Here is a 27,396-nt window from a genome sequence, read left to right as displayed (position 1 = left end):
CTGTCATTACCATCTAAAAAAAATGACCATGAGATATATTCATTAATTTATTAAATAGTAGTTGTACAGTTAAGCCACTTCTATGCTCAGCTTCAGCAAGGAGAGAGCTGCGCAATGACACTTAGAGATATGGTGTGAGAATACTGTAATACATTAAGTAGCTGTTTCTGATTGTAACCTTTCTCCAACACAAGACAACCTTGGTCACCTGTCAATGTACTAAACACCTTTCATAAAAATATAAATATACTCCACAAACACTACTCAGCACCTTTTTTCCTGCATTCAAAGACACTTCAGATACCCTGCACATAAGACAACACCAACACATTCCTTGACGTTCTGCCGACGCCTCACACCTGACTTGTGGCTTCCTTTAGTGCCCAGCCACCACTGCACTGACTGGTGGCTGTGTTTGGCACCATCACCCTGTTTTGGAGGCACTGTTGCTCCTGCACTTCACTGAATGAGAGACAAAGGCACTGTGCTGGCTGGAGACTGTAGCCATGACTCAAATTTCTATACAAGTAAATTTTCTATACTATAAACCTTTAGCAGTGACTTTTACATAAACCTTTAAAGATTAGTAAAGCTTCATAAACTATCCATATGCTTCATCATTGCCTATGCTATAGATCCTGTGATTCTATGACTGATTATACATGGTTTTTTTTCATGCCTTTGCCCGTTTACCACTGAGGGTGTGGTGCAGACCATTTAGAGCTCTCATAGCAAACACACACACACACACACACACACACACACACACACACACACAGGAGAGCAAGATTGTTGGCCTTCCATTCATGCCAAACAACACACACAGGAGGGCAAGAGTACCAGCCTTCCACTCTTGCTGGGCTGCAAGGTCCTCAGCTTGGGTTCCATGCCTATTCTCTGCTAGATGAACCCAAATTGTCTCCACCTGGCAAGGGGCTGGAACCCAGGACTTGTTGACATGAGCTAAGTGTGCTAACAGTGCACTACACCACTGGGCTGGCATACATAAAAATAGAATAATATTAAGAATGATTAAAATGCTACTCATTAAAGCACCTACAGGAACTAACTATGTACACTGACTTGACAGGATATACTACAAATGCAAACAAGTACTACCTCTTGCGCACACACACACACACACACACACACACACACACACACATACAGTATACACATCTATAACAAACACACATACACACACTCTTACATACACCAACACACACACACACACACACACCAACACACACACACACACACATGCAGACACACAGGGTTGGCACATGTCACACTGGTTAGCCAGCTAAGCTATCCTAGAGTCACTATCTGCCTACATCATTACAAAGGTTCATTAGTGCTAACATGGAGCACACCAACATGAGGAAAACGTGATAACAGTTGTGAAATTATGGATAAAATATGGCTGGATAGAATAGGTATTAAAATGTTAAAATATAAATACAATAAAAAATGGTATTAGGATGTTAAGGATTAAATATAAAAATGCCAAGAGGCACATGTCATGTAAATAAAAGAAAAAAGGAGCATGTTATCACGTGACCAATGAGTGGGAATAACAAAAAAGTAACAAAAATGAACGCCACTAACAGCTAAAAGAACACAAGGGGTGGGATAGACTCCCGGACGCTCCCTCTTTGAATTTACTGGCAAAGGACGGAGGGAGGTGCCAGGCGGTGCCCCTCGGGGCTTCAGATCTAACACTTCAGGACAGGCCAGGAAGAGGGGCAGCTTACTTGCCTCCTCCATACATTGGGTTCTTGAAGGTTGACGTGGCTTGCTTGAAGATTGGATTTTCACCCTGTGGATGGAAAGGATGGGACCATCTTCAGTAAGAACTGGTCACAAAAATAGTAGGGAAAGGAAGACTAGAAGACCTGGCTGCAAATGGTCTGGGTATGGTAAGATAGTTTACTTAATATACTTTTTTCTTTTTTCTATACATGAAGAAGACCAGCTAAGGGTACATGAAAACCAGGGAGTAAAAAAACTGTTAAGCTACCACTCCCAAAAGGCAAATAAAAAAAATTGTCCAGAGATCTACTTTATATTAGGTGTCCAATAAGGAGCAAGAAAAAATAAAAGTGTGACTGGCAGAGGAAGTTGTTTATACTGATTCTTATCTGCAGCATTTTGTGTGACATGACATCACCAGTTTGAACAACGGTAAACAGAAAAACTGCACACACACACCTAATAGTCAATTTGAACAAAACTAAATATTTCTCTGAACATTTCTAGAGTTTATAAATAATTAGTTTCTTTGATAAACTACTGGTAACATACTTCTCTGTGTGTCCTCTCAGCAGAGAGGACACAGATGCAGTACTCACAGTGTCCCATTTAGCCATCATGCGTTCCTTCTCAAAGCGTGCGTACTCCCGCCGGTCGTGTATGGTGGTGAGGACCTTCCACATGAAGAGCAGTGCCAGCCCCACAGCCACGATGGCACCAATCACACCCAGGATGATGCCTGCAAATACAACAATGAATCAGTGACGAGAGTGTTTGATATAAGGACCCCCGTAGAGCAAGGCTAAGTGACTGAGTACAGGGATGAATGTGTGAGCACTGGTCCCCTCTTTCCTAAAAGCCAAGACATGATGGAATGCTTATGAATGTGAGTGTGAACATGATGTGTGTATGTAGATGCTTTGTCTCTGTTAATGTGTATGTACAGTGGCATCAATACTCTATCATGACTGGATTTACTGTCACATGAACTACTGATGGGGTTTTATGCTCTACGGACAAAAGAACTTCATAACCTGCAGTATTTACATGTTGTTCTGAAAGTTTCCTTACACTACATGGAACATGAGATTTTTAACCTATCTGTATACTACTTTGAACTTGAAAGATATTTTTAAACCCATCTGTATTATTTTGCACATACAAGTTACCACCCTCCCTCACCTGTGAAAGACGCAGGGACAGTTCAAAGAATGATTTACTGCATGTCACCCATAACTGTTCACCTGTCTCATTACACATCACATCATTCATCCTGTGCTTCTGCTTTTTACTTCAACTGTACATCCTAGAATTTCCTTTTTACACTCACAGTTTAATTTGTACTGAAAAGTAATTTGTAAACCTTGCACTAAACCTTACCAAGGAGGTCAAGTTCTGGGGGGCACTCAAGGACTCGCTGGACACGCACCACTGGCTCCTTGTCCTCATCGTAGCCATACACAAACTTGAAGCGGCAGTCGTTCTCGTCAAAGAAGGTGCACAGGCGCTCCCCTTCCTCCTCAACTGTGGGTGTTTGGGATGGTGATGAAGGAACAGCTCACACGAGAGGCTTTAAATACACATGCAACTTGACATTCATAAATACACATGCACACAGGACTTTCTTATTAGCTGAGTAAAGAATTATGCAGATTATGATGGAGAAACTAATGAGTGTGCATAAAAATTACATAAAATCCTTTCTCTCACAGTGAAGAATTTTGCAGATTATGATAGAGAAATTACTGACTGTACAAGAAAATTAAATTAAATCCTTTCTCTCACAGCGAAGAATTATGCTGATATGATGGAGAAACTACTGGTTATGCTTGAATCAAATTATGTAAATCCTTTTCTCATAGTTTATCTTCAGAGTGAACTAAATGTGCAGAGAAAGACTGAAAAATTAATCCAATTAGACTGTTGAGATGATCTGAAGTGGGAACAAAATCATTAAAAAGATTCAACACACTTTCATCATATATGTAAGAGATTAATTCAGTTGAAAAATTACATAAACCTTATCAGGGAATAAAAATTATTTCCAAGTGATGCATAAATTGTTGAGATATTTATGCCTCTATTAATATTTCCATGCTCATCAAATTAAAGCAAAGATGGACATGCACAATGGGATCAGAGACTCAAACATTTCATATTTAGAAGAATGCAGCTCAAATATAAGTGAACAAAAAAGTGTTATAATATTCCAGATCAATGAGGCACAAAAACGTTTCTCATCGGTGAGCGACAGAAATGTTTCAAAACGTTTCAGACTGGCAAGAGGAAAACACTTTTGATCAGCAAAGGGTAAGAATAATTAAAAACATTTCAGATGAGTAAGGAACCAGCAACAACCAGAGGGCAGACAAGTTCACTTAAGGAAGATGGAAAGAAGCCGAGAGAGGAACCATGGGCCAGCCACGGCAAGGAACAGCTGCCACAACACACACTGGTGGGTCAACTCAGCTTCACTTGGATGATTATTACTGTGTGACTTGTAAGGTGGTGAGTGTCCGGTCCGAGCTTCAACTCCAGCCACTTCCTCTCAAGGCTCCCTCGTTCAGATCAATTTCTCAAGTGTTTCATAATCTCAGACATGACAGCAGTATTAGTTTCCAGTGCAGCAACTTGATGGAGACGCTTCAGCAAATACATCACGTGCGGACCAAACATGCTAGCCGATTCTCAAATAAATGTCACTACCTCTGTACAGCATAAGTATAATGAGTAGGAAAGAGCAAACAGCCAGACTGGTTTATCAGCTTCGTCGCCATCATTATCCTCTTCATCATCAACACAACACGACAATCACATCAAAGCACAAATAATGTTAGCTTCCATGAGATCATGTGGTATTACTGCAGCACAAAGCTATCCTCCAATGAGATGGCACCGGCTACACTGTGACCCTTTGCACTAGTTAAGGCACCAATTCTCTTGGCATTTGTAGCAAGTGAATATTAATAAAAGTTACCAAAGTGCCGTGTTTCTTATTCAACACAAGAACAAGCACTTGAGAGATGGAGTACATCCCAGCTTGTAAGGCAACTTATAAGGTGACTGTGAGTGCTTGGAAACACTACTTAATTTTATCATCACAGGGTTTGCATTTTTACCATTGACAGTAAAGATGATCCTGAATTATGAGTTAATTAGACTGAAAGTGCGGCATTAAGCTGGGATGTATTCCACCTTGTTCCTGGTTTATGGAGGGAATGGGATTAACTGATTGTTTGAGTGACGTAGCCAACACAAGGGCAGGAGATGAAGGAATAAAACTTCAAACAGAAAAATGGTGACAAACAAAAAAAAAAACAAGGCTCAAACCAGAGAGGTGAGGTCTGCAGTGTCTCCAAGATGCCTCTACACCATAGCACACCATGCCGCGTGAATCCAGTGGGACATAGATGGCCAAACAATGCCAACACAACCCATGCCCTTCCAACGCACAAACAGAAACACAAACGCCAACACCACAGCCAGGGAGGGTCAGAGCAAGCATCCCTTTTTTCTATGCAAGTCTCTTTCTCTCCCTGCTCAGCCACCCCTGAGTACCTTCAACATATTCAGTCACGTTAATACTGTAGTTGGCAAAAGGCTGGCCTGTGACCCGGCTGACAAGAATGGAGCAGTTGGCACATTCCTCGGGATCTTCACTCAGGGGTCCTGTCTCATACACTCGGCACTGCACGCACTCCTTAAAGTCCACGCACTTAAACTCTGTCCCGCACAGCTACCGGGGAAGGGAGCATGTCAGCATTTAAAGGCTGTGTTTTGCATGTGAAGGAGGATGTTTTTGTTAGGTGACAGCAAGCCTCAGCTGTCCCTGTAGGAGCAGGGAGGGAGCAGGAGGGTGTGTTGTGGACTCCTGCCGTCACTGTGGCTCTCATGAAGTGCAGAAGTCTCCTTCTAATGTCATTCCAAGTTTCATCCCAATTTTCAAACAAATAATAAAGATTCACATTACAATAGTAAAAGAAAACTAATAATTTAAGCGTGCTGAAAGTTAAGCTCTTAGAAATTTTACATCATTACCTGAAGTGTATTACAGACATGAAGTTACACACACACACACCTCCCTCCTTCTCTCTCTCTGTCTCCCTCACTGAGCTGCACCAATGCCTGCAAGAAATGCCACCCGATCAGCTGCCCTTGGGACACTCACCCAGATCGTCGACTATTGTGGAGTTGAACAGGGTGCAGTTGTCCAAACATTCTTCAGGCGTCAACTCACCAGTCTTGAACACCTGGCACTGCACACAAGGCTTGTAAGGCAGACACTTGCCCTTGCAGATCTGGGGAGGCAATGCACAGATGCCCAACATTCAAGCCATAGGAACTCACAATATTCACAGGAGGCTTTTTAAGGGTTTAGAGGGGAAAGATCACATGATAATCAGCCACTTGAACTACATTCATTGTTTTGTTAAGATGGGTGAAGTAAAGGTAAGTAAAATGAGAGAAGACAGAAAAATCAAAGTGATGACAGTGGGTAAAGGCAAAGATATGGGAGTGAATGTGACCATGTGTACATCTGCTGGCTACTTGCAGCTTTCATTATGTCCCCATGCAAGTTATGACATGACATGACATGACATGACATGACCTGACCTGACCCACTCAAGATGTAGCTGGGATGGCTGACCTTCATGTGATCCACAGGAGGAATATTAAGGGTGAAGGTTCAAGATGCAACAAGAGGCACTGTTTTGTTTGGTCATCTCTCACCTCTCCATCCATGCACTCTTCATGCCACACCCACCATAACAACAATGGCTAACCCTTTGATATTCACTTCTGAAACTTATAACATCAATCATATAGTGATTGGAAAAGTTCAGAATATTATAATTCCAAGTTACAGATATTCAGTGGACAGTTTTAAAGTTTGAAATAAATAAAGACATTCATGTCTACATGTACTTACCAAGCCAACAAATTCTCTGGTATACAGACTGATGTATGAGTATAGATTTAAATCATAATTCCAAAAGTTGCACTTATTTTTTGCTTTATTTTATTTTATTTATTTACTTATTTTTATTTTTTAATGAAAGAGGAATACTGGCCTAGGGCAACAAAGAGCCAACTGAGAGAGAGAAAAAAAAAGCCCACTGTAAAAAAAAAAAGCCCAATACCAATCTTTTCCTCATTAGCAAAACAAGCAACATTTCATTTGCATTTTTTGTTTATCAAAGATTGTAATGCATAAGAGGGACATGATCAAGGGGTGAGAGACACACACATGGGAAAGGAGAAGGTTGTCACGGCAGGCAGGTAGGTGAGATGGCTGGGAGAGGACATAATAAGTGTTGAATTAGTGAACACACAATACAGGTGATGACGAGCTATCACTGTTCCTCGTCAGGTGTGTGGATGCAAAGTACTGGTCAGTGAGGAGTGGCTGGCAGCACTTCACTTGGCTGGGGGAAGAGGAGTGGCTGGGAGGCACAGTGGTGGTCACAATCTGAGTAACCTTCACTGCTCATTTCCACTGTGTTTTGCATTTTCTCTCAGTTTTAAGTCTTCTTATCTGCTGCCTTGTTACAAAACCTGACAACTGGTATATTCTTGGCAGATCAAAGGACTTGAGATTGAAGGAAAGGGCAAAACATAGAGGAAGTGTGTGCAAATGGATACTCAATTTGTGATCATGACTGTACTGTTACTATACGAACATTCAACAGGTTGTGTCTTGGGATTAATGCCACAACAGGAGGGACTGGAGAGCAGGATCTGAATAACTGACTGGTTGACATACGACACAACACTAAGGTAATATAGCACTGAGTGATATAGTATGTATAATTTAGGCTGAGTGCTTTTATTTCTATAGGTAGAGAGACCAAGAGCTGAAAATATACGTGTGCAAAGAACATACGTTTCCCTTATGTGCATGTGTGATGAACAGAATATTACTGATGAATAAACTAACAACATATTTGTAAATACATATGGAGGCTGGGGAGGGGCAGGGCAGATGCCATGGAGGGGTGAATGGGAGCTACTGTATAAATGGGAGCACAGACAGATACCAATGAAGACTCCAATACCTGGCACATCCTGACGCTGACGGCTGTGCATGGAATATAATGCACGGTGGTCAGTAGTGGCTCAAGGGGTCAAGGGGTCAAGGGGACACAGGGGCACTGATTCACTGTACTGGACTCTGAGATAATACTGCATATATACTGCATATTCTTAACTTGAAGCTCCAACCCTAAACTTTTATGCTCCTAGAAATGGTGAAGTTAAATTGCTTTACTTACACCTGAACTGATTCTTAAGGACTGACAAGTAGGAAGGGAAAGCAAATTAAAGGGAGTAAAAGTCATCCAATTCACTAGTGTTCCCCAGGGTGCTGTGTAAAGACAACATCCACTCTTTTTTAGACCAGCAAAAAGAGAAAAGGAATGAGAAATAGAGAGGGAGGAAGAAAAACACTAGGAGGATAAGTAAACAGGGTCTCCAGTGTTCCTAACGGGATATCTAAATGTCTTCTTTTCTGTCCTCTTATTTTCAACTTTATGGCTTCTATATGTGTTAATTTTTTGAAGGTCCGAGGCAAAAAGACAAACCATTATAGGTCATGTTTCCTGTGTGCTACTACATAGAGGCCAATATGAACTGTGTGACATGTTAACAGCTTGTCACGGGAAGATTAACAGGCACTTGACGTCTTGAAAAAACCTAACTGTGTGTGTGTGTGTGTGTGTGTGTGTGTGTGTGTGTGTGTGTGTGTGTGTGTGTGTGTGTGTGTGTGTGTGTGTGTGTGTGTGTGTGTGTGTGTGTGTGTGTGTGTGTGTGTGTGTGTGTGTGTTTGTGCGTGTGTAAAACTGTAAATTCTCCGACTGCCAAAATAAATCCAACAACGTGTACTATACTCAGCATAAATTTGACACAGTTGACCTTCAGTTGAGATTAAGGCTTTTCCTGTTAGTGGATGAGACAAGACTGTGTACTTGTCTTTTCATCACTGCAAAACATCCGACTCTTGAAGCAAGTTGAACAAGATGCACAAATTCATTCCACATAAACCTGACACATTTAATCTCAGGTTGTCATTCATGTTTTTTCTGTTAGTGAAGGGAGATTTGACTTGTTTTATTATTACTGCAAAATCACCGACTTTCAAAATAAGTTCAAGATGCACAGACTGAGTATAAACCTGACACATTCAAGCATGGATTAGACTAAACTTCTTCCTTGCAGTTAGTTGGGTGGCTGACATAAGACATGTTTTAGTTTCAGTGCTGATTTAGAGACACTAATAATTCCAGGTCAGTAAAATAATTAGACATTCTTCTTATCATCTGCACTTCTTTTTTGCATTACCTGTCCACATAGATGAAGGAAACTTAGTATTCCACTTTTTTTTTTGCTCTTGTTTTACGGAGCTTTACCTGTCACAGTTGGGCACAGCTCTGAAAAACTGTTCTGGAGCGGCTGTGCACTATCATGAGAGACAGATGGACTAATGGGAAAACTCTAACCTGGTACAAGAAATGCATGAAAAAGAGAGAGAAAAAAAAAGGGACACTAGTGAACTATTTTGCTATTTTGACAGGATACACAAATGTTAATCCAGAATGCTAACAGGTTTGTACCAGGTTAGCATTTCCCAACAGTGCTGGTGACATGGGGCAGCTGGGGTGTCTTAATTCCTTAACATAACTGTATATTTGGGAAAAGATCAAGAGAGACACAAGCGTTTTGAGGTAAGTTTATTCCTGACTAGTTTTGTTCTTGGCTTCTTTGGGGGAACATAGGGAGCCCCAGTGTTGGCCAAGAGTGGAGCTAGTTAGGAATAAAACTATCCATAACACCTGTCTCTCTTGATCTCCACTCCCGACTTGTATGTCTCATAACCGTAAATCTAAGGCATCTTGTAGCAGCGTGAAAACATTTAACTACAAATAGCTTCCAAAGTTCCTCCCCTGAATGTTTAGACTCTACCAATGACTAAATAAGGAGTTTAACATATAATAAATACTATTCTTAAGCTTCACTTTTACCCAAATAAGTAATTCAACATTTATTATATTTCATTATATTTTTAAGCCCCATCCCCCAAAGTTCTAGGCTCCACCAACACCCAGATAAGGAGTCTGAAATTATTATACTCCATTTTCTCTTCACCCTAACTCCAAGGATCTATCCACAACCAAATAAGGAGCACAGCATTCATTATAGTTTTCAATCTACACTCTCATCCAAATATGGAGTCTAAAGTATATCATTGTTCCCTTGGAGTAATTGTCAGGTGAAAACAAGAGAAGCATAAAAAGTATAACTGTTCCTTCTCAGACTGCTACAAAAAATTGCCTTTAAAATAACATAACCAGCCTTATGGCACATAAATATCATACAAATACTTAAAGTACAGAATAAAGAAAAGCATTACTATTTATACAGAAAATCTTAGATGTTACTAAGTATTTAGGTAACGGCATGGCAGCCTTTAGTGTATGTAGTATACAATATATATATATATATATATATATATATATATATATATATATATATATATATATATATATATATATATATATATATATATATATACCTTGAATCTTAAATCTGCTTGTAATTGTGAGTAACTTCATCATCAAACAACTCCAGAGTGAGATCTGACTAAGAGCTTTCCTTCAGTGTGTGAAAGAAATGACCAAGAGTGATAAAAACTCAACTATATGAAAAGTGACTAAGTACAAGCCCATTCAAGACATCTATTTTCATAAAATTAATTAATATTCTGAAAAGACTGATAAAGAAATAGACAAAAGAAAAGAAGGACAAAAAAGAGAAAAGGCTACATTATGAACTGTATAAGAATAAGTATCAGAAAGGAAAATACTAAAGAGAAAAGATTAATAATGAACAAGTATAAAATAGAAAAGATAAAACAAAAAATGTTTTCAAATAAAAACACATGCAAAAAGAAGAAGAAATAGGAGTAAAATATTAATAAAGGTAGTACATGCAAAAGTAAATAATCACTAATGATAAATATTAACATATAATAATAATAATAATAATAATAATAATAATAATAATAATAATAATAATAATAATAATAATAATAATAATAATAAACATGCATGTGAAATAAAGAAAAAAGAAACATAAGATAAGATCAACAAACCTAATAAGTGAATAGATAAATAAAAAATCAAAAGAAAAAGAAATGCAGTAAATAGCATTCACTTACCGGGCAGTCTTCACAGTATTTTCCAGAGTAACGTCCTTCCTTGCCCTCATTACACTTGCACTGGTTGCACTCACACACACCCTGACCTGAGCACTCCTCCCCAGTTTCTGTGAAAGAGAGAGAGAGAGAGATAGGGGAGGCTTTACCAATCAGCTCTCCTTGTATCTGCATTCTTAACTCTTACTTACTTTTTAGATTAACTTCTTTCACCTTTCCTTAGGGACTGGCACCTCAATGGGACTTTTTTTCCTCTCTAATTTCTTCTATTGTTCTAGGCCAGTGCCCCTCCTACATAAAAAAAATTAAAAAAAACTATATGGAATTAAATACACTTGGTACCTCATCTTTTTTTCTGTTGCTACCTTATGTCCTCCAACTAATCACTTTTAATGAACTAATCTGTTGTCTCCACTCCTCTTCTCTTTGTTGTGTGCTAAATGAAATACAATTAATTTACTAACCTACTGTCACTAATGATTCTCTTCCCACTGCTGTTGTCTGCTAAGCTAATCAGTATTCACTACTAATCACCTGCTTCTAATCCTCTTCTTCCTGTTGCTGTTTGCTATCCAACTAATCAGTGTTCATTTCCTGATCTGCTGCCTCACTACTACTTTTCTTTTCCCTCCTGCTTACTGTTAAATCAATCACATTTACCAATCTACTGCCTCTACTCTTTCTCAAACTCATTACTGTTCACTATCAATCAGTAATACCTCATGATGAGTGAATAACATTACAGTCCCACAACAATGGTTCATCTGGCAGTGCTCATCAAAAACACAAATATGGACACACATTTAAGTACCGTAATGAGGTTCTATACACATGCTGGAGTACTACAATGGGGACTCACGTGGGTTCATGCACTGGTCTTTGCTGTCCTCACACATGCAGTCATCCCCGGTCCACCCTGGCTTGCACTGACACTTGTTGCACACACACTCGCCATGGTCGGGGCCGCCGCACAGTTGGCCATTGAAGCGGTTGCACAGGAAGTTGGTGCACTCACAGAAGGCACCCTCAACACGCTGCAGGCCAGAAATGAAGTTGTGGCTCAAGGATGATTTCATTTTTTATAGGTTACTGCACTATTATAAGACTGCAGTATAAAAGTAAGTGTTTAAAAAGTTGCAGGTGATTACAAAAAAATTTATAAGCATTGAGAGTGTTAAGCAGCCAACCACTCACCTCATCAGGATTCTCCCGCTCGTTACACTTGCACTCGCCACAGGTGCAGGTGCCACGGCCGCTGCAGATTGCTGAGGTGTTTGTCTGACGGCAGCTGGAGTCATCAAAGCTTCCACCGACACCCCAAGGAGTGCTGGAGCCACACTCACACCGGCTGCCCAGGTAACCCTTGTCGCAGTCACACACACCACACTGGTAGGTGCCGTGCCCGCTGCACTCGTCTGACGCCACCTCGTAACCCTGGAGTGCATGGAATGGATGCATCATGGTGTGTGGTTGTGGTGGTGGTGGTATTGAAAACTAGCTTGATTAGCCTCACGGAGAGGGGAAGGGTATGTCAGGCTGTGAACCTTTATGAAGGATAAAGGAATGTTGGCATTTTATAGAGAATGGTGCATGATAAAACATAATTAAATAAACAGAGGTTCTAGGAATAATGAGGACATAATGAGAAAAACACAAGTGCAAAGATTCATGACAACAGTTAAAGCAACACAATTACAACACAAAACAACTAAACAACAAGGATGTAGTCACCTCATCGCCAGGCCGCTCACAGGGACAGTCACAGATCATCTCCAGGTCAATGATGAGAGACTCACGCAGCCCCACTGGATAGATGCCGATCACCTGATTCCACTCACTGGGGTCTTCCGGACACTTATCCACCTGCAGGCAACCACGACAAAGAGAAAACTGTTAGTCTCACTGGAAAAATTGGGAAAGGAACTAAAAATCATATCAGAATCTCCCCACACATTCACACACACACCATCAAATTGTAAGACACTTTCTTAGGGTTAATGTATATCTAAGATGTACTATGTAAGTTAATATGTAACATGTGGATTTTCAGCTGTAAGGCTGCAAGATTAATAAACCAAATATCATCATCATTCACACTTTTAGCTCCATTGGCCCTCAGTGGAATGGGAAGTATCTGTATATAATTATAGCAATAAATCATTCACTTCCTTTTACACATTACAAATATAAATTGATTTAGAATGTTAGAACTTACAGTGATTTCAGCTCGGAACTCCACTTGGTCCCCGACACGCAGACCCTTGCACTCAGACGTCGCCTTCTCAGTGGTTCCCTTGCATTTGGAGAAGTACTTGATTATCACCGGGGATGTGGCATTGTCCTTCAGCTCAACCTTGCTGGTGATTTTCTACCCAGGGAAAAATACAAGTGAGTTAAGAGTGAAGTGAAGCTCTCTACTGCTGCTGTGTTGTTCTTCTGTTGGTTCACCATCCACTATTGCTTACACAGATCTCTCTCTATTAAGATGGCTATTGTTTGTGTGCTGTGGCTGGATAATAATGGATGTTCTAGACCAATATGTTATTAATGAAAGAATTTTGAGAAAGCAACCAAGAATAGTGCCAGACTGCTGCTGCTACATACTACCATAACACCAATACCACCTCAGTACTGCTCCCACAACAACTGTCATAGCCACCACCAAAATGACAACAGCCACCAGACAGACAGATAGTGCCTCCCTCACCGCATACTCATCCTTGACCAGCTGCACAACGTTAGATGAGTTTTGGGTCAGCTCTCCCTGGCTGGAACCCTCGATCATCTGAGCTAGACGGGAGTACACAGAAGACTGCTCTCGTGTGACAGCAAAGATGAGGTTGATCTTGTGCTGCTTGGCCACCTGGTTGATCTACACAAACAGAGACGGCAATGAGTGAAGTGAAGTAGTCAAAACATTTTGTGCATGGTGCCAAAATATAAAATTGCATGAGAATACAAATTATGTGAAAATGAAAGTGAAAGTAACACAAATAAGACTTAGTTCAAAATCTAAAACAATAAAAATAAATAAGTAAATAAAAGAAATAACCAAAACCTACAAATTAAACAGGAATGGATGTGAATGTACTAACTGCAAGTGAGGGTGATGGCAAGAATGAGATGAGAAAACAGCAATGACAGACAGAACACTGATGTAGAAGGTAAGTACACAGAGGCAGACAGATGAGGAGACTCACCTGTGAGACAGAGGGGTAGTCCTGCAGCACAGAGTGGGTGTACTCGCCCTGCTCGTTGAGGTGGCACTCTCCATCATTGGGCTTCACAATGCCTCCAAGCTGTGAGGGGAACAGGAGCAGGATAAAAATGAGAACAAGAATGAGGAGGACAAGGAGTGGGTGGAGTAAATGAGCAATAATCAGAATCCACAGCACTTAATGATCCTAATATCCACAGGGTTCATGAATTTTCAAAGATTACAATATCCTAAAGGCAATGAAGTAGTGAAGAATGATCACACTCCTACAGAAACACCATCATGAAGGAGAATACAGATCTCTTGTTCTTCATCCTCCCTCATACCTTTGTCTCTCTCTCTGAGTTTCCCGTCCCCAAAAATAATTAGACAAACATACACACACATCCTTTAATCCTACTATTTTTTTCTTTTACTTATGTAGGAGGGGTACTGGCCTAGGGCAATAAAAAAAATGAAAAAAAGACCCACTGAGATGCCAGTCTCTAAAGGAAGGTCAAAAAGGACAATCCAAAATTTGAGGATAATTGGCTTGAAACCTCACTGTCTCACCACTCACTCTCTCCCTTACCTTCCCATCCCCGGCATAGTGGAATCCTGCATCTGTGGAGAAGAGGAGGAGCCGCCGAGCCTCTTGCCTCCACTTGATCTGCTCCTGACACACGATGGCCTGCATGATGGCATCAAAGCCGCCCTCAGGGGCGTCCAAGTTGCCGGACACTGGTGCCTGCTGGACCTTCTCCTGTTGCCATGAGGAATATGTAAATCATACACACATGAGTAGAAATCACAAGGGAGTTCAGCTTGCAGTGTATCTTTAAATCCTATCTAGACTGTCTGATCTTACTACACTACACACTGGCTCAGGTACAGCAAAGCCTTAATATAACAAGGATGGGTCACTAAAGATAAAAATTAGCTATATCCAGAGAGAGAGAGAGAGAGAGAGAGAGAGAGAGAGAGAGAGAGAGAGAGAGAGAGAGAGAGAGAGAGAGAGAGAGAGAGAGAGAGAGAGAGAGAGAGAGAGAGAGAGAGAGAGAGAGAGAGAGAGAGAGAGAGAGAGAGAGAGAGAGAGAGAGAGAGAGAGAGAGAGAGAGAGAGAGAGAGAGAGAGAGAGAGAGAGAGAGAGAGAGAGAGAGAGAGAGAGAGAGAGTTACATCAAGGGTTTACTGTACTTAAGAAAAACAAGCTACAGTATAAAAGAAAAGAGGTGTAATCTACAGCTGGTATTGTTTGAGGGAGATGTAAATGTTTGTTGGCATGGTATAATGTGCCCAGTGCACGTCGTACTACCCAAACTAGGCCTCTCTTTAAGCTGGCAAGACAATGGAAGGAAGCAGGCACACACATGGTCTACTTACAGCAAAGATAGAGGCATCTCTGTTAAGACTGAGGGCGTTTTTGAAGCCATAGGGAGCTGCACACTCACTGCAGGGCTCGACAAGTCTGCAGCACCACCACAGGGAAGAGAGGGAGGGACACAGGATGAAAGTGAGGCATGAGTTATATGAAGATTACATGGTACAAAATATCTCTCTCTCTCTCTCTCTCTCTCTCTCTCTCTCTCTCTCTCTCTCTCTCTCTCTCTCTCTCTCTCTGTGAAAAAGCAATAATATATGGAAATATCAGCCACTTTTAACTTAAAAATCCTTCCTTTCCCCTTATTCAATGTACAACAATGTATTTAACAAGAGCATTACAATTACATAAGTGTATACATGTGGACTGCAGTGAATATGATGGCAGAGATTCATGGACAGAATTTTCAGTTAGTGGCAGTGTTACTACCTTCATGTGGCATGAGCTGATAAATTACACAACTGCTACTATGCATTCTTATATACACGTGTGCATGTCACATAACAAACATTTCCTTCCTAAAATATCTTTTCCTAATGGCTACATCATGTAACCCATTACTTCCAAGAGCCCTTTGAAAGACTCATGCACCCTGGGGTCCACCAAGCACCCAGCCTGACTCTCACTGCTCTGCACTAACAACTTCATGTGACCTGAGGCAGTGACATCATTACTGGGGGCCAGTGAAGCAGATCATAGGAACACAAACAAATAAAGAATATGACACTAGACCACCCACTTCACCCACACTCACTTCTGGGGCACGGTGCTCACATACGGCATCACGGTCTTGTCCACGAAGGAGCCAAACCCAAGCTTAAAGTTGCGGGTGATCTTGTCCATCTCAGTGGCCAGCTCGATGCCAAGCATGGAGAGGGAGTCCTTGTCGTCCTTCATGGAGTTGGAGAGATCCATAAGGTAGTAGAGGTCAACAGGATAATCTTCGGCCTGCCTGAAGGTCACCTGCATGTTCAGTGACTCCTCTGCCAGGGAAGGTGGAGGATAAGACATGGGTGATAGTGTTACTGTCTGGTCTAACTATGGGCCTCGTTTTGGAGTGGTTTATTCTCTCATTATTTTACCTTTTAAAAGCCACAGAGATTATCAGTCAGGTTGTTGGGTTATCAGGGATTGTTTTTTTCACCAATGATGTAGAATCATTAAATTACAACTAGAACCATGAAAGCTCCATTGAGAATCATATATATATAATAGCTTCCATTACATAAGGTCAGTGAAAAGTATATGAGATAGGACACCAGGTTTTTAGAATGTGGATCAGTGTGTGGCAGGTCTGAGTGGCACAGGTGAAGGAGGCTCATCATCTGGAGGAATAGTTACTGGAAATATAAATGAGAAAACTGAAAGGAAGATGAGGAAGAGGAGAATCAGAAGACAGTTACAATGGAAGAATGCATGAGGGAGTAAGGGCAAGGGAAGAGTAGGAGGAAAGAAACATGGAAGGGAAGAAGGGGGAAAGCTTAATGGAGGGAAGAGAGAAGGAAAGAAGATCTGGAGGAAACACTTAGAAGGAAGGAAGGAAAACAATACAGGATTGGGGAAAAAATAAAACAAAATAAAATAAATCTAAACAGATATGCAAAAAGGAAAGAATAAAAAGAAAGAAGCCAAGAATATAGGGAAATGGAAAAATATAAAAAATGAGAGAGAGAGAGAGAGAGAGAGAGAGAGAGAGAGAGAGAGAGAGAGAGAGAGAGAGAGAGAGAGAGAGAGAGAGAGAGAGAGAGAGAGAGAGAGAGAGAGAGAGAGAGAGAGAGAGAGAGAGAGAGAGAGAGAGAGAGAGAGAGAGAGAGAGAGAGTAAAAGAAAACACTCACGGACTCTGAGCTGCATGCTGACACGCTGGGGTTTGATCTGCACCACTCGTTCCCCATAGCTGCCTGCTGCGCCAGCACCCCCTGCAGCACTGCCACTTCCGGCCAGCACTCCGGCCTGTGTCAGCTCCTGGTTGATGAGCACCTCAAAATAGTTGGCCGGCTCATTGACATTGTTCCCACATGCCTGCCGCCACTCACTGGCAATGCTGTCTGTGTGCTGGATGCACCGAGGCAGACTCTTCCCTTCCGCTCCAGTGAAGTTCTAGGGGACATAAGAAGTGTTGGAGTGAGGGTAGTTTGGTTAGATTAGGAATAACTTCCCTCTAACACTACAGGTAAGGTTCTGGAGGACAAAGGTATTGGAGTGACACTAAAGCTACAAGTGAAATTCTGGGAAACCAAAAAGATAAATTTCTCAGTGCAAAGAGTGTTTGCTAAGAATACACAAACCTAATGTAACACAACACTTACTCCAGAGCGACCACACCACATGCAGTTGGGGGTCTGGATGCAGTCAGAGCAGGAGTACTTGTTGCTGCATCCTGACGAGGCCCAAGCAACGCTGCACACTACTGCCGCCACCATCACCCACACCGCCACACGACTCAGCCTCAGCCACATTGTCACTGGTCACCTCTGGCACCTGTGAGGGGACAACCACAAGTCACTAGTGACAATCTATCCTTCTGTCTGTACACTGCACCAAACTAAGATTTCAAATGAAAGGTGGACAGCTGAGTCAAAACATCATGACTTTGTTCACACTTCTAAATGGTCAATTCTCTTACCAAGATTATTTTCAAAGGTCACACAGATGATGATTTAAGTTGCATATTTGATTTTTCTCCCAGTGATAATGCATAATCCATTTAAACTTTCCATGGAATCATAAAAGCATAAAATTTATGTAAGAGTTTGTGGTTCCTTGCCACAGTGGAAATAAAATAAAAAGGAAAATGTTTCCTGTCTTGTCATTGTCACTTTAAGTTAACTTATACAAAGTACAGGAAATATGGCAACAGTTCTTTGTCCTCCCACAGGGAGTAGTAGTAGTAGTAGTAGTAGTAGTAGTAGTAGTAGTAGTAGTAGTAGTAGTAGTAGTAGTAGTAGTAGTAGTAGTAGTAGTAGTAGTAGTAGTAATAGAAGAAGAAGAAGAAGAAGAAGAAGAAGAAGAAGAAGAAGAAGAAGAAGAAGAAGAAGAAGAAGAAGAAGAAGAAGAAGAAGAAGAAGAAGAAGAAGAAGAAGAAGAAGAAGAAGAAGAAGAAGAAGAAGAAGAAGAAGAAGAAGAAGAAGAAGAAGAAGAAGAAGAAGAAGAAGAAGAAGAAGAAGAAGAAGAAGAAGAAGAAGAAGAAGAAGAAGAAGAAGAAGAAGAAGAAGAAGAAGAAGAAGAAGAAGAAGAAGAAGAAGAAGAGCAAGAGTATCAATAGTTTTATTTTGTCCAGACATAGAGATCTTAACATTAAAACAATGAATACAGAGCAGTGGTTCTCAAACTTTTCATGAGCGACCCTATTTGGAACATTTCATTCCTTCACGACCCAGAGTAAAGTAAAGAGAAAGAAAATGTACAATGATATATACACTTTATTTTGGAAAAAAATTAATAATGTGTACAGCTTGTGTACAGCAGTCAGAGACACCATTATGTGGGGCCCAGGAGGAGGGAGGTGGGGGGAAGATGAACATACATAACAAAAGTAATTTGTGGTTAAAGAAGAATAATTCAATTATGTAACTGAAATACACTGAAACACTGAAAGCATGATAATGTTCCTGTGTCCCTGCAACCCATCAAAATTGATCTAGTGACCCAACTTTGGGTCGTGACCCATAGTTTGAGAACCACTGATATAGAGTAAAAGTAACCAATTCTACTGACATATCCATTTCCCCAGTGTAACACCTCACTAGCAAAGGGGTGGCTGCAGCAGTCTCCATCCTCCCTAACTCAGCACTCCCTCCCTACATTCAAGCACTCCACCACTAGCAACTCTCTCACACATTCTCCTTCACACTGTTGTTTTAAATAAAACCATGTTTATGAAATACAAACTGGGAACACAAACTAATTGTGACTATTTATGTCTATCTATCTATATACCAAGCCAGTAATCACACACAGGGTGGGCCACACAAAGCACTAAATGCATCATTCACACTCTTAGCCCACTGCTGGAAAGGGAAAGTCTTGAGGACCACCAGGAGTTTAGGCATAGCACAGCTGGTCACACACATCCATAGCAAGGCCTGACACCATACATTGCTTTACCTATGTCCTTTGAGACTGTTCCTTACTTGCACTTATTCCAAACACTAAACACTGAAACTTAACTCCAGTACACCAAACACAGACTAAGGAAACAAGTGGGTGACAGTGTAAAGACAAAGTACATCCTGCTTTTTCTAAACTGCTAATAATGGTAAGTGCACAATAATTTTCATTTATAACTTCCTTTTCAGCATATTATCTTGTTTTATCTTTTGATCACTTGACTTCTTTCCTTCCCATTACTTCTATTCTTTTTTTTATTTCCTTCCTGCATACTCTTCATTTGAGGCAAGAGAGAGAGAGAGAGAGAGAGAGAGAGAGAGAGAGAGAGAGAGAGAGAGAGAGAGAGAGAGAGAGAGAGAGAGAGAGAGAGAGAGAGAGAGAGAGAGAGAGAGAGAGAGAGAGAGAGAGAGAGAGAGAGAGAGAGAGAGAGAGAGAGAGAGAGAGTGGATATACCAAAACGTTTCATACAATATAGCAACACTACTATAATTGTCTACAGACCCCCCTCCCTACCTTCCTGGCCTCAATCTCTCTAGTATAACATGCACCAAACTCACACAGGAAATGCTTATCACCACACACAACATCTGACTGCACAGCCCGTTCAAACTTTAACACATGGAGTCACCAACATTCTGATAAGTGTGTGTATGTAAATGTGTTTTATCACGGTATACTTAAGGCAGCAGTAATTATATGAGTGGCATACATATACATAATTCCTTCATGCAGACTTGAAATGAGGTGTATGTATGAGAATATGCGATTACTTTGAGTTTTGTTAGTTACAGCATTCAAGCTTACTTCTTTCAAGGCTTTGCAAAATGTCATGATTCACATTTTCATTGTATATGCAACAGTTCATAACACTAAAGGCAGTGTACAGAATCTTTATGTGCATGTACAAAAAGGGAAAGGATACAAAGAGTACATTTTGCAATTTCTAGGCAGTACAACATTGGCACATGGTTGAGGAACAAGGAAAGATGTCTCAGAGAGGTTAATAATTAAAGACATGCCAAATAGTAATGAAAGGATTAGAAAAGATAAAGTAAATCACAGTAATATAAGAGAAAATTACAGAGTAGTGAACATGTCAGCCAATCAGTACTCAGTCTCTTAAAACTTACAAAGTCTCAGTCACTTAAAAAAAAAAAACAGTAATGAGTAAATGTGTCTTGCCAACATTATCAGGTATTTCATTAACCTATTCAATTTTTTGGAATATTTTTTCTTTCATACAAGTTCTGGATTTTGTTATAGTTATTCTCTTGATTTTTTTTATGAAATGCTATGATGATTAAAGCTAAATGGTTGATAAAAGCACAAAATAAGTGCAATAAATTGAGAGAGAGACTACTAAAGCTGGCCAGGTGACTGTCCTCATTCCCCATGTCTGCTTTGTAATTCAATACTGCACACACACACACACACACACACACACACACACACACACACACCACAATATGATCTGGAACTAATGTAGGTTGTATTACCCTCACTTCCTCTGCCCAACCTGTACTTAAATCCCCTTCTCTCTCTCTCTCTCTCTCTCTCTCTCTCTCTCTCTCTCTCTCTCTCTCTCTCTCTCTCTCTCTCTCTCTCTCTCTCTCAACCATTCAATGATGCTATCTGTATCATCACAAATAAATATGAAAAAAAAGTGGTGTATTCAGTGTGATGACAAGGCAAACAGAGTCCAGCCTGTATACTGTAGCAGGACTCAACTCACAGAGGAGGAGGAAGCATCACAAACAGAAGGATTAGGAAACAACAAAAAACGATAAGGATCAAAAACATTTCCTGAGCCTTATCTAGTGTGAGGGGCTTAACACGTTCACCGCCACAAGTCACAGTCTGAAACAACTTACATGTCATTGCTAAGAATCATTTATTGCCTCCCCCACCCCCCTCTCTCTCTCTCTCTCTCTCTCTCTCTCTCTCTCTCTCTCTCTCTCTCTCTCTCTCTCTCTCTCTCTCTCTCTCTCTCTCTCTCTCTCTCTCTCTCTCTCTCTCTCTCTCTCTCTCTCTCTCGCACAATAAACAAATAACATAAGATGAAGTGCAAGTAACACAGGTAAAGGCCACAGGACACATACACATCATGTACCTATCTATTCACCAAGACACATCACCTACCTATCCATTCACCAGGCTGGCATACACTATACAATGGCTATGTTCAGGGTCACTTTGGTTTGACACACTGTGCAAATCAACACATCCCAACTGAGGGGCTTTAATCTACACATCCCTCATACAACTTGTGAAAAGAGTACCACCTAGTAGTAGACACAAGGTGCACTGGTGAAGAAACCTGGTACAGTATTCAGATGAGCACTACTTGGGGCCTAGACATCCTAGACATAAACAGACTGATTCATTAATTTTGCGTGACATAAAAAAATAAATAAATAAAAAAACAAGACTTCATTCTTCTCTTTTTCTTTCATTTCAAAGTAACTCACTTATTTAACACCAAGAAAATAAAGTACGCAAGCTGAAAATCCTTACCTTGTCAAATAAAAGCACACACACACACACACACACACACACACACACACACACACACACACACACACACACACACACACACACACACACACACATACACACACACACAAGCCCAGCAACCAATGAATAAACTACACACAATGAAAATCTTTACCTTCTGAAGTAGCAGCAAACACACACACCACACACTCACACACACACACACAACAACCTTAGAATGAACCTCCCAGCAATCGCTCCAGCACAGGTGACTCAGGCAATTAAGATAAGATGCTTTAATCTCTCTCTTCCGGAGACAGCAATGCAAATGAAAGGATAAGAGATGACTGCGGACCCTGATGAAGTGATATGAAGCTTGATGAGATGAACTGACTTTGAAAGGAAATGCATAGAAATGTTAATTTAGAGAAGTGTACTATTTAATGCTCTCTCTCTCTCTCTCTCTCTCTCTCTCTCTCTCTCTCTCTCTCTCTCTCTCTCTCTCTCTCTCTCTCTCTCTCCATACCCCTTGATCTCTCGTAAGTGGAAAAAAAAACCTTCCCACAGAACAAACAAATCATGAACAAAGAAAGCAACATATAACCAATAAAATACACACAATAATCATAACAATTAACTAGCCCACACATAATCTCAAAAATATTTAGCAGATGACCTTTAACAAGCCAACAGAGCAGATTTTTATCATTGGCAAACACTGTCAACCAGCCTAGTGACTCATGAAAGGGAGATAGGAAGTTGAGACTGGTAGAAGAGGGGGGCAGAAAGATTAGAAGCCTGGAGCAGAGACAGGAAAAGGTGTGGTGGTAAGGCAGTGTGGTGTGGGGGTAGGCAGGAAGATAAGGTAGAAGGGGACAAAGGAAGAGGGCAAGATAAGATGACTTGGGCATGGAGGGGGAGGAGGCTGTAGGAGGTAAAATAAAGACAAGTAGTAAAGCAACATACTAGAGTGAGTGATGGCAAGAGAGAGTGTAGGACGTAAAATAAAAATAAAGTACGTAAAATAAAGTACGTTAGGGAAGAGTATAGGATGAAAGATAAGGTGATAAGGGGGATGGTCATGAAGACTATGAGATAAAAATGACACAGAGATAAAAAGGACACAGTCAAGAGCCAGTAATAGAGATAAGGAAATAAGTCAAAGACAGTTACAATCTATCACTTCTGACACAGAGAAGCGGATATGAGTTTCTCTACTTCCTGACAAGAGAGTTAAGATATCTCAGGAGCGGGAAATGTGGGGACAGGAAATACATCCCCCAGGTACACAACCAAATAAGGTGGCCAGGTGGAGGGGCGCTGCTGATAACACAACACTGAGAAAGGAAAGGCTTGGAATTTTACTTGGCATGACATAGAAACCCTGCCAGTACTTCCTTTGATAATATATCTTTCACTTCAATACATATTTCCTCTAGTAAGTGAATAGATATGAATGGATGAATGAATGAGGGAATGAATGAAAAAATGTGCTGGTTGGGGCAGTATGTACGTAGTGTTGAAGGAAAAGTTTTGTTCTTAATGACAGGACTTCACAAACAAAATACAGGAAAAGGAGACACACACACACACACACACACACACACACACACACACACACACACACACACACACACACACACACACACACTTAACAAAAATAACCCAGAACATTTTTTCTTCCCTAAAACCCCTAACAATAAATATTCTGGTCCCCCAAATGTTATAAGACCATCAGGAAACTGTGGGTGCCATAACTTTGGCACCCATTATGGAGGGGGAAAGGGGGAAGGGAAAAAGGAAGGGGAAAAAGAAGGGGAAGGTGGAAGGTGGAAGGTGGAAGGGGGAAGGGGGTGGGGGTGGTGGCTAGGGAGCTGGGAGAGTAGATGGGATATGGGGGGAATAGGGGGAGGAATTGTAGAGAGAACAGTGCCACACCCACACACACTATACAAGACCTCATTATGCTGAGTAGAGGAGGAGGAGGAGGAGGAGGAGGAGGAGGAGGAGGAGGAGGAGGAGGAGGAGGAGGAGGAGAGAGAGAGAGAGAGAGAGAGAGAGAGAGAGAGAGAGAGAGAGAGAGAGAGAGAGAGAGAGAGAGAGAGAGAGAGAGAGAGAGAGAGAGAGAGAGAGAGAGAGAGAGAGAGAGAGAGAGAGGAAATGGTTTGAAGGTTGGAAATGAGAGACTGCTTTTAATACTAATCATAAAATCAATATATGTATGTATGTATGTATGTATTTATGTATGTATGTATGTTCTTTCTCACATTGTATTTTGTGTATGTATACATAATTAAATGTGGATTTCTAAGAAGCCTGAATGGTCAGTCTTCACTACATTCACTGTACACTCATGTAATATCCTCTCTTCTCCTACTCTGACCCATTTCCTCTTCCAAACAAACACCCACACATTCACACATTCCATAGAACATGGGAGCAGTAATACCCATGTGTCATCAGGGTTTCTGGGGGTCACTTTGTTGTTTGGGGATCTTTTATTATTATTATTATTATTATTATTATTATTATTATTATTATTATTATTCTTGTATATGGAAAAGAAGCTTGCTGAGGGTCATGGAAATGGTTCAAATGAGAAGTTTGTTTAAAGTAATTAATCCATGTGTTATAAAGTTTTCTAAGAGTCACGTAGTCATTTGGGGCTATTTTCTTTTTATCCCTATATATGGAAAAGCTAGTTGAGGGTTATGAAAATGATACATAAAGAGAAATGGTTAGTACAATATTGCTTCCCTGGCTGTGCCAATGGTTCTGTTTGAGAAGTAGATCCTGAGAGATAAAGCTAGCAAACATTACTCATTTTATTGCAAGAGAGAGAGAGAGAGAGAGAGAGAGAGAGAGAGAGAGAGAGAGAGAGAGAGAGAGAGAGAGAGAGAGAGAGAGAGAGAGAGAGAGAGAGAGAGAGAGAGAGAGAGAGAGACGAGAGAGAGAGTTTTTTATAAATTTAAATAAATATATCACAATGTAATCCTTTCCACTATCAAAATGAAAATATTGACTTGGTGCTATAGTTCTTAAAAAAAAAAATTCTAGTAGAAAATATTATAAAATAAGTAATATCAAAAGAACATGACACACAAAACTCAAGTTAATCCTGTAGAAAATTCCATTAAGTACACAATACTTAGATACATAAGGTAAGTAAATAATCACTCTAGGAGTGTGAACATGGACTGAAGACAACAAAGGAAATAATCTGAAAAACTTTCTAATACAGGAAAGTTTGCCATATCAAGCAGCACATTCGTTACCTGACAGGCCAGGTGATGAGGGGTATTTAGCAGTACAGCAGGTGAAGTGAAGAGCAATTGGGAGCAATGAGAAGCAGACTGAACCATGAAGGAAAAGAAAAATGAGTCACTGGCACAAGAAACTGATTTCACACAACAATTATTAGGTGACCAGGTGATGTGGGACTCACAGCACAGTGGGTGAGATGAGGAGCAGGTGAACCGAGACGAGCAGCAGGGGAACTAACCAGCAGATGGATCACCACCACTTTTGGACAGACCAATTCCCACGCCCACTACACACACCCACGCCCTACTATACACTCACCACGCCCTTCACACACACCACACTAACTCCTCACTGCTCCGCCGACACTACACTGAAAGGATGTCCAGTGAGTGACGCCAATCCTGAGAGAATCTGAGTCAGCTTCCAAGAAAAGACGAATAGGAAATGTGTGAGGTGCGAGAGGCGGTCACTCGCTTCCCCCGCAAGTCCCTCCCTCGTCCCTCCCAGATGACCTCATACCCGCTTATTTCTCCCTTACTGAGACTCTTCCAGTCCTCTTCTCGCTTACCTGCTGAGTCTAGGATGGGGAAAATGGTGTTCAAGGTCGTCTACAGGTCCCGAACGAGCATGGTAGGCAGTAAAAACAGGGAAATAAGAGAGGGATGCGAAGTGCTCCCGAGCTAAAATTGGAAAACAAACATCGAGAGGTGACGTCAGACCCGCATGCTGCTGAAAGGCTCTGCCCTGCTTTCCTTTATTCCTATCTACAGGATGCTTTACTCTTTCATATGAAAGAAGAGGTGTCTCTTTTTTACTTCAGGATGCTGTTTATTATGGCTACTAATATGGTAACTCGCTACATAAGAGAAAAAAGGAAAGGCCATCACCTGTATCGTTTTCTGTGCATGATGCTGAAAGGGTAACCTCTTCCTTTCCTTCTTCGTCTTATTGTCATTTACAGTTTTCTTTTCTTCCCCATATGAATGAACATCTATGTTTTTTATCTATAAGATATTAAAGATGGTGGTTGAAAACATTGAAAAGCAGCTAAAGGAGAGAGAGAGAGAGAGAGAGAGAGAGAGAGAGAGAGAGAAAAAAAAGATCATGCATCAGTACTCGTTTTCTCTGAGTGCCTCTGACTCATCTTCCTTCTTGTCTTGAAGTCGTCTTCCTCTTCACAAATTTTCATGCTAGTGCTCTTTATCTTTTAATGTGACAAAACACCTACAATCTTTACTGTAATATAATAAACACTTAAATGAATAATAGTTATTTTTGGAAAACAGAGCGATTTGAAGTACACCGACAATCCGATTCCTTATTTTTCAGGGGAGACCTTTATATTGTTTCTAGGGATCCGGGATACTTTTTATTCTTGACATCTAAACTGAATTATAGCTACACAAGTGCTTTACTTTCATCTAAAAAACCTAGTGTCATAATTTGCTTGTACTTTTGGCACGGTGACAGGCCAGTTAGCAGCAACCACCGCCGCGAAATTTGTTGCGAGATTTTCACGCCCAACCTTATTGTTTTATAGTTCATTACCTCACACTTGTAGTATGTATTTCTTTACATGAGGAAGAACAATAGAAAAAAAAAATGTTGCATTAACCCCGTGCCCCCCTCGAAAAACAGCTTCATTTATGGGTATTTTCTGGGACTGGGCATCAGTAACCTGACCCTTCATTCAGCGAATCAACAGACTGAAGTTGTTAGGGACATAATCGCAGCTCTTAAGAAGGGAAAATGTTGCCTATGAATAAAATGGAAGGCAACAGCAGATATATCAGCTTTCATTTTTCAAGTTTATAATGAATATTACCCTTTAATTTCAATACATCTAAGGACTGTATCCACATCATTTCATTGAAGTGGGTTTTTGGTTTCTAATCTTTTAATCTTCATATATATATATATATATATATATATATATATATATATATATATATATATATATATATATATATATATATATATATATATATATA

The 27,396-nt window shown here is 40.6% G+C and overlaps 1 protein-coding gene across 6 annotated transcripts; it reads right to left on the bottom strand.

Moving 5' to 3' along the window:
* Nucleotides 1–34: 34 nt before the first annotated feature.
* Nucleotides 35–26,128, bottom strand: LOC135115411 (integrin beta-PS-like). Of its 6 annotated transcripts, none has more exons than XM_064032179.1 (17): nucleotides 25,974–26,128; nucleotides 17,848–18,019; nucleotides 17,377–17,638; nucleotides 16,294–16,522; nucleotides 15,542–15,626; nucleotides 14,752–14,922; nucleotides 14,164–14,262; nucleotides 13,671–13,835; nucleotides 13,179–13,331; nucleotides 12,695–12,826; nucleotides 12,158–12,397; nucleotides 11,823–11,997; nucleotides 10,967–11,073; nucleotides 5,311–5,488; nucleotides 3,133–3,276; nucleotides 2,352–2,491; nucleotides 35–1,819 (listed from the first exon to the last, which is right to left on the bottom strand). In XM_064032179.1, the coding sequence occupies exons 2-17, from the start codon at nucleotides 17,995–17,997 to the stop codon at nucleotides 1,751–1,753; spliced, it is 2,499 nt and encodes an 832-aa protein (XP_063888249.1). In that variant the 5' UTR covers nucleotides 17,998–18,019; nucleotides 25,974–26,128; the 3' UTR covers nucleotides 35–1,750. The 6 variants fall into 6 exon arrangements, with proteins under 6 accessions (XP_063888249.1, XP_063888253.1, XP_063888250.1 ...); XM_064032183.1 differs by lacking the exon at nucleotides 5,311–5,488 and adding an exon at nucleotides 5,921–6,050 and having other exon boundaries at nucleotides 25,974–26,127; XM_064032180.1 differs by lacking the exon at nucleotides 25,974–26,128 and adding an exon at nucleotides 25,587–25,891.
* Between the last annotated feature and the right edge of the window lie 1,268 nt (nucleotides 26,129–27,396).

The sequence above is a fragment of the Scylla paramamosain genome, chromosome 29 (assembly GCF_035594125.1).
Source record: "Scylla paramamosain isolate STU-SP2022 chromosome 29, ASM3559412v1, whole genome shotgun sequence".
In the NCBI taxonomy this organism is placed as follows: Eukaryota; Metazoa; Arthropoda; class Malacostraca; order Decapoda; family Portunidae; genus Scylla; species Scylla paramamosain.
This window is presented reverse-complemented; position numbering and strand designations above follow the sequence as displayed.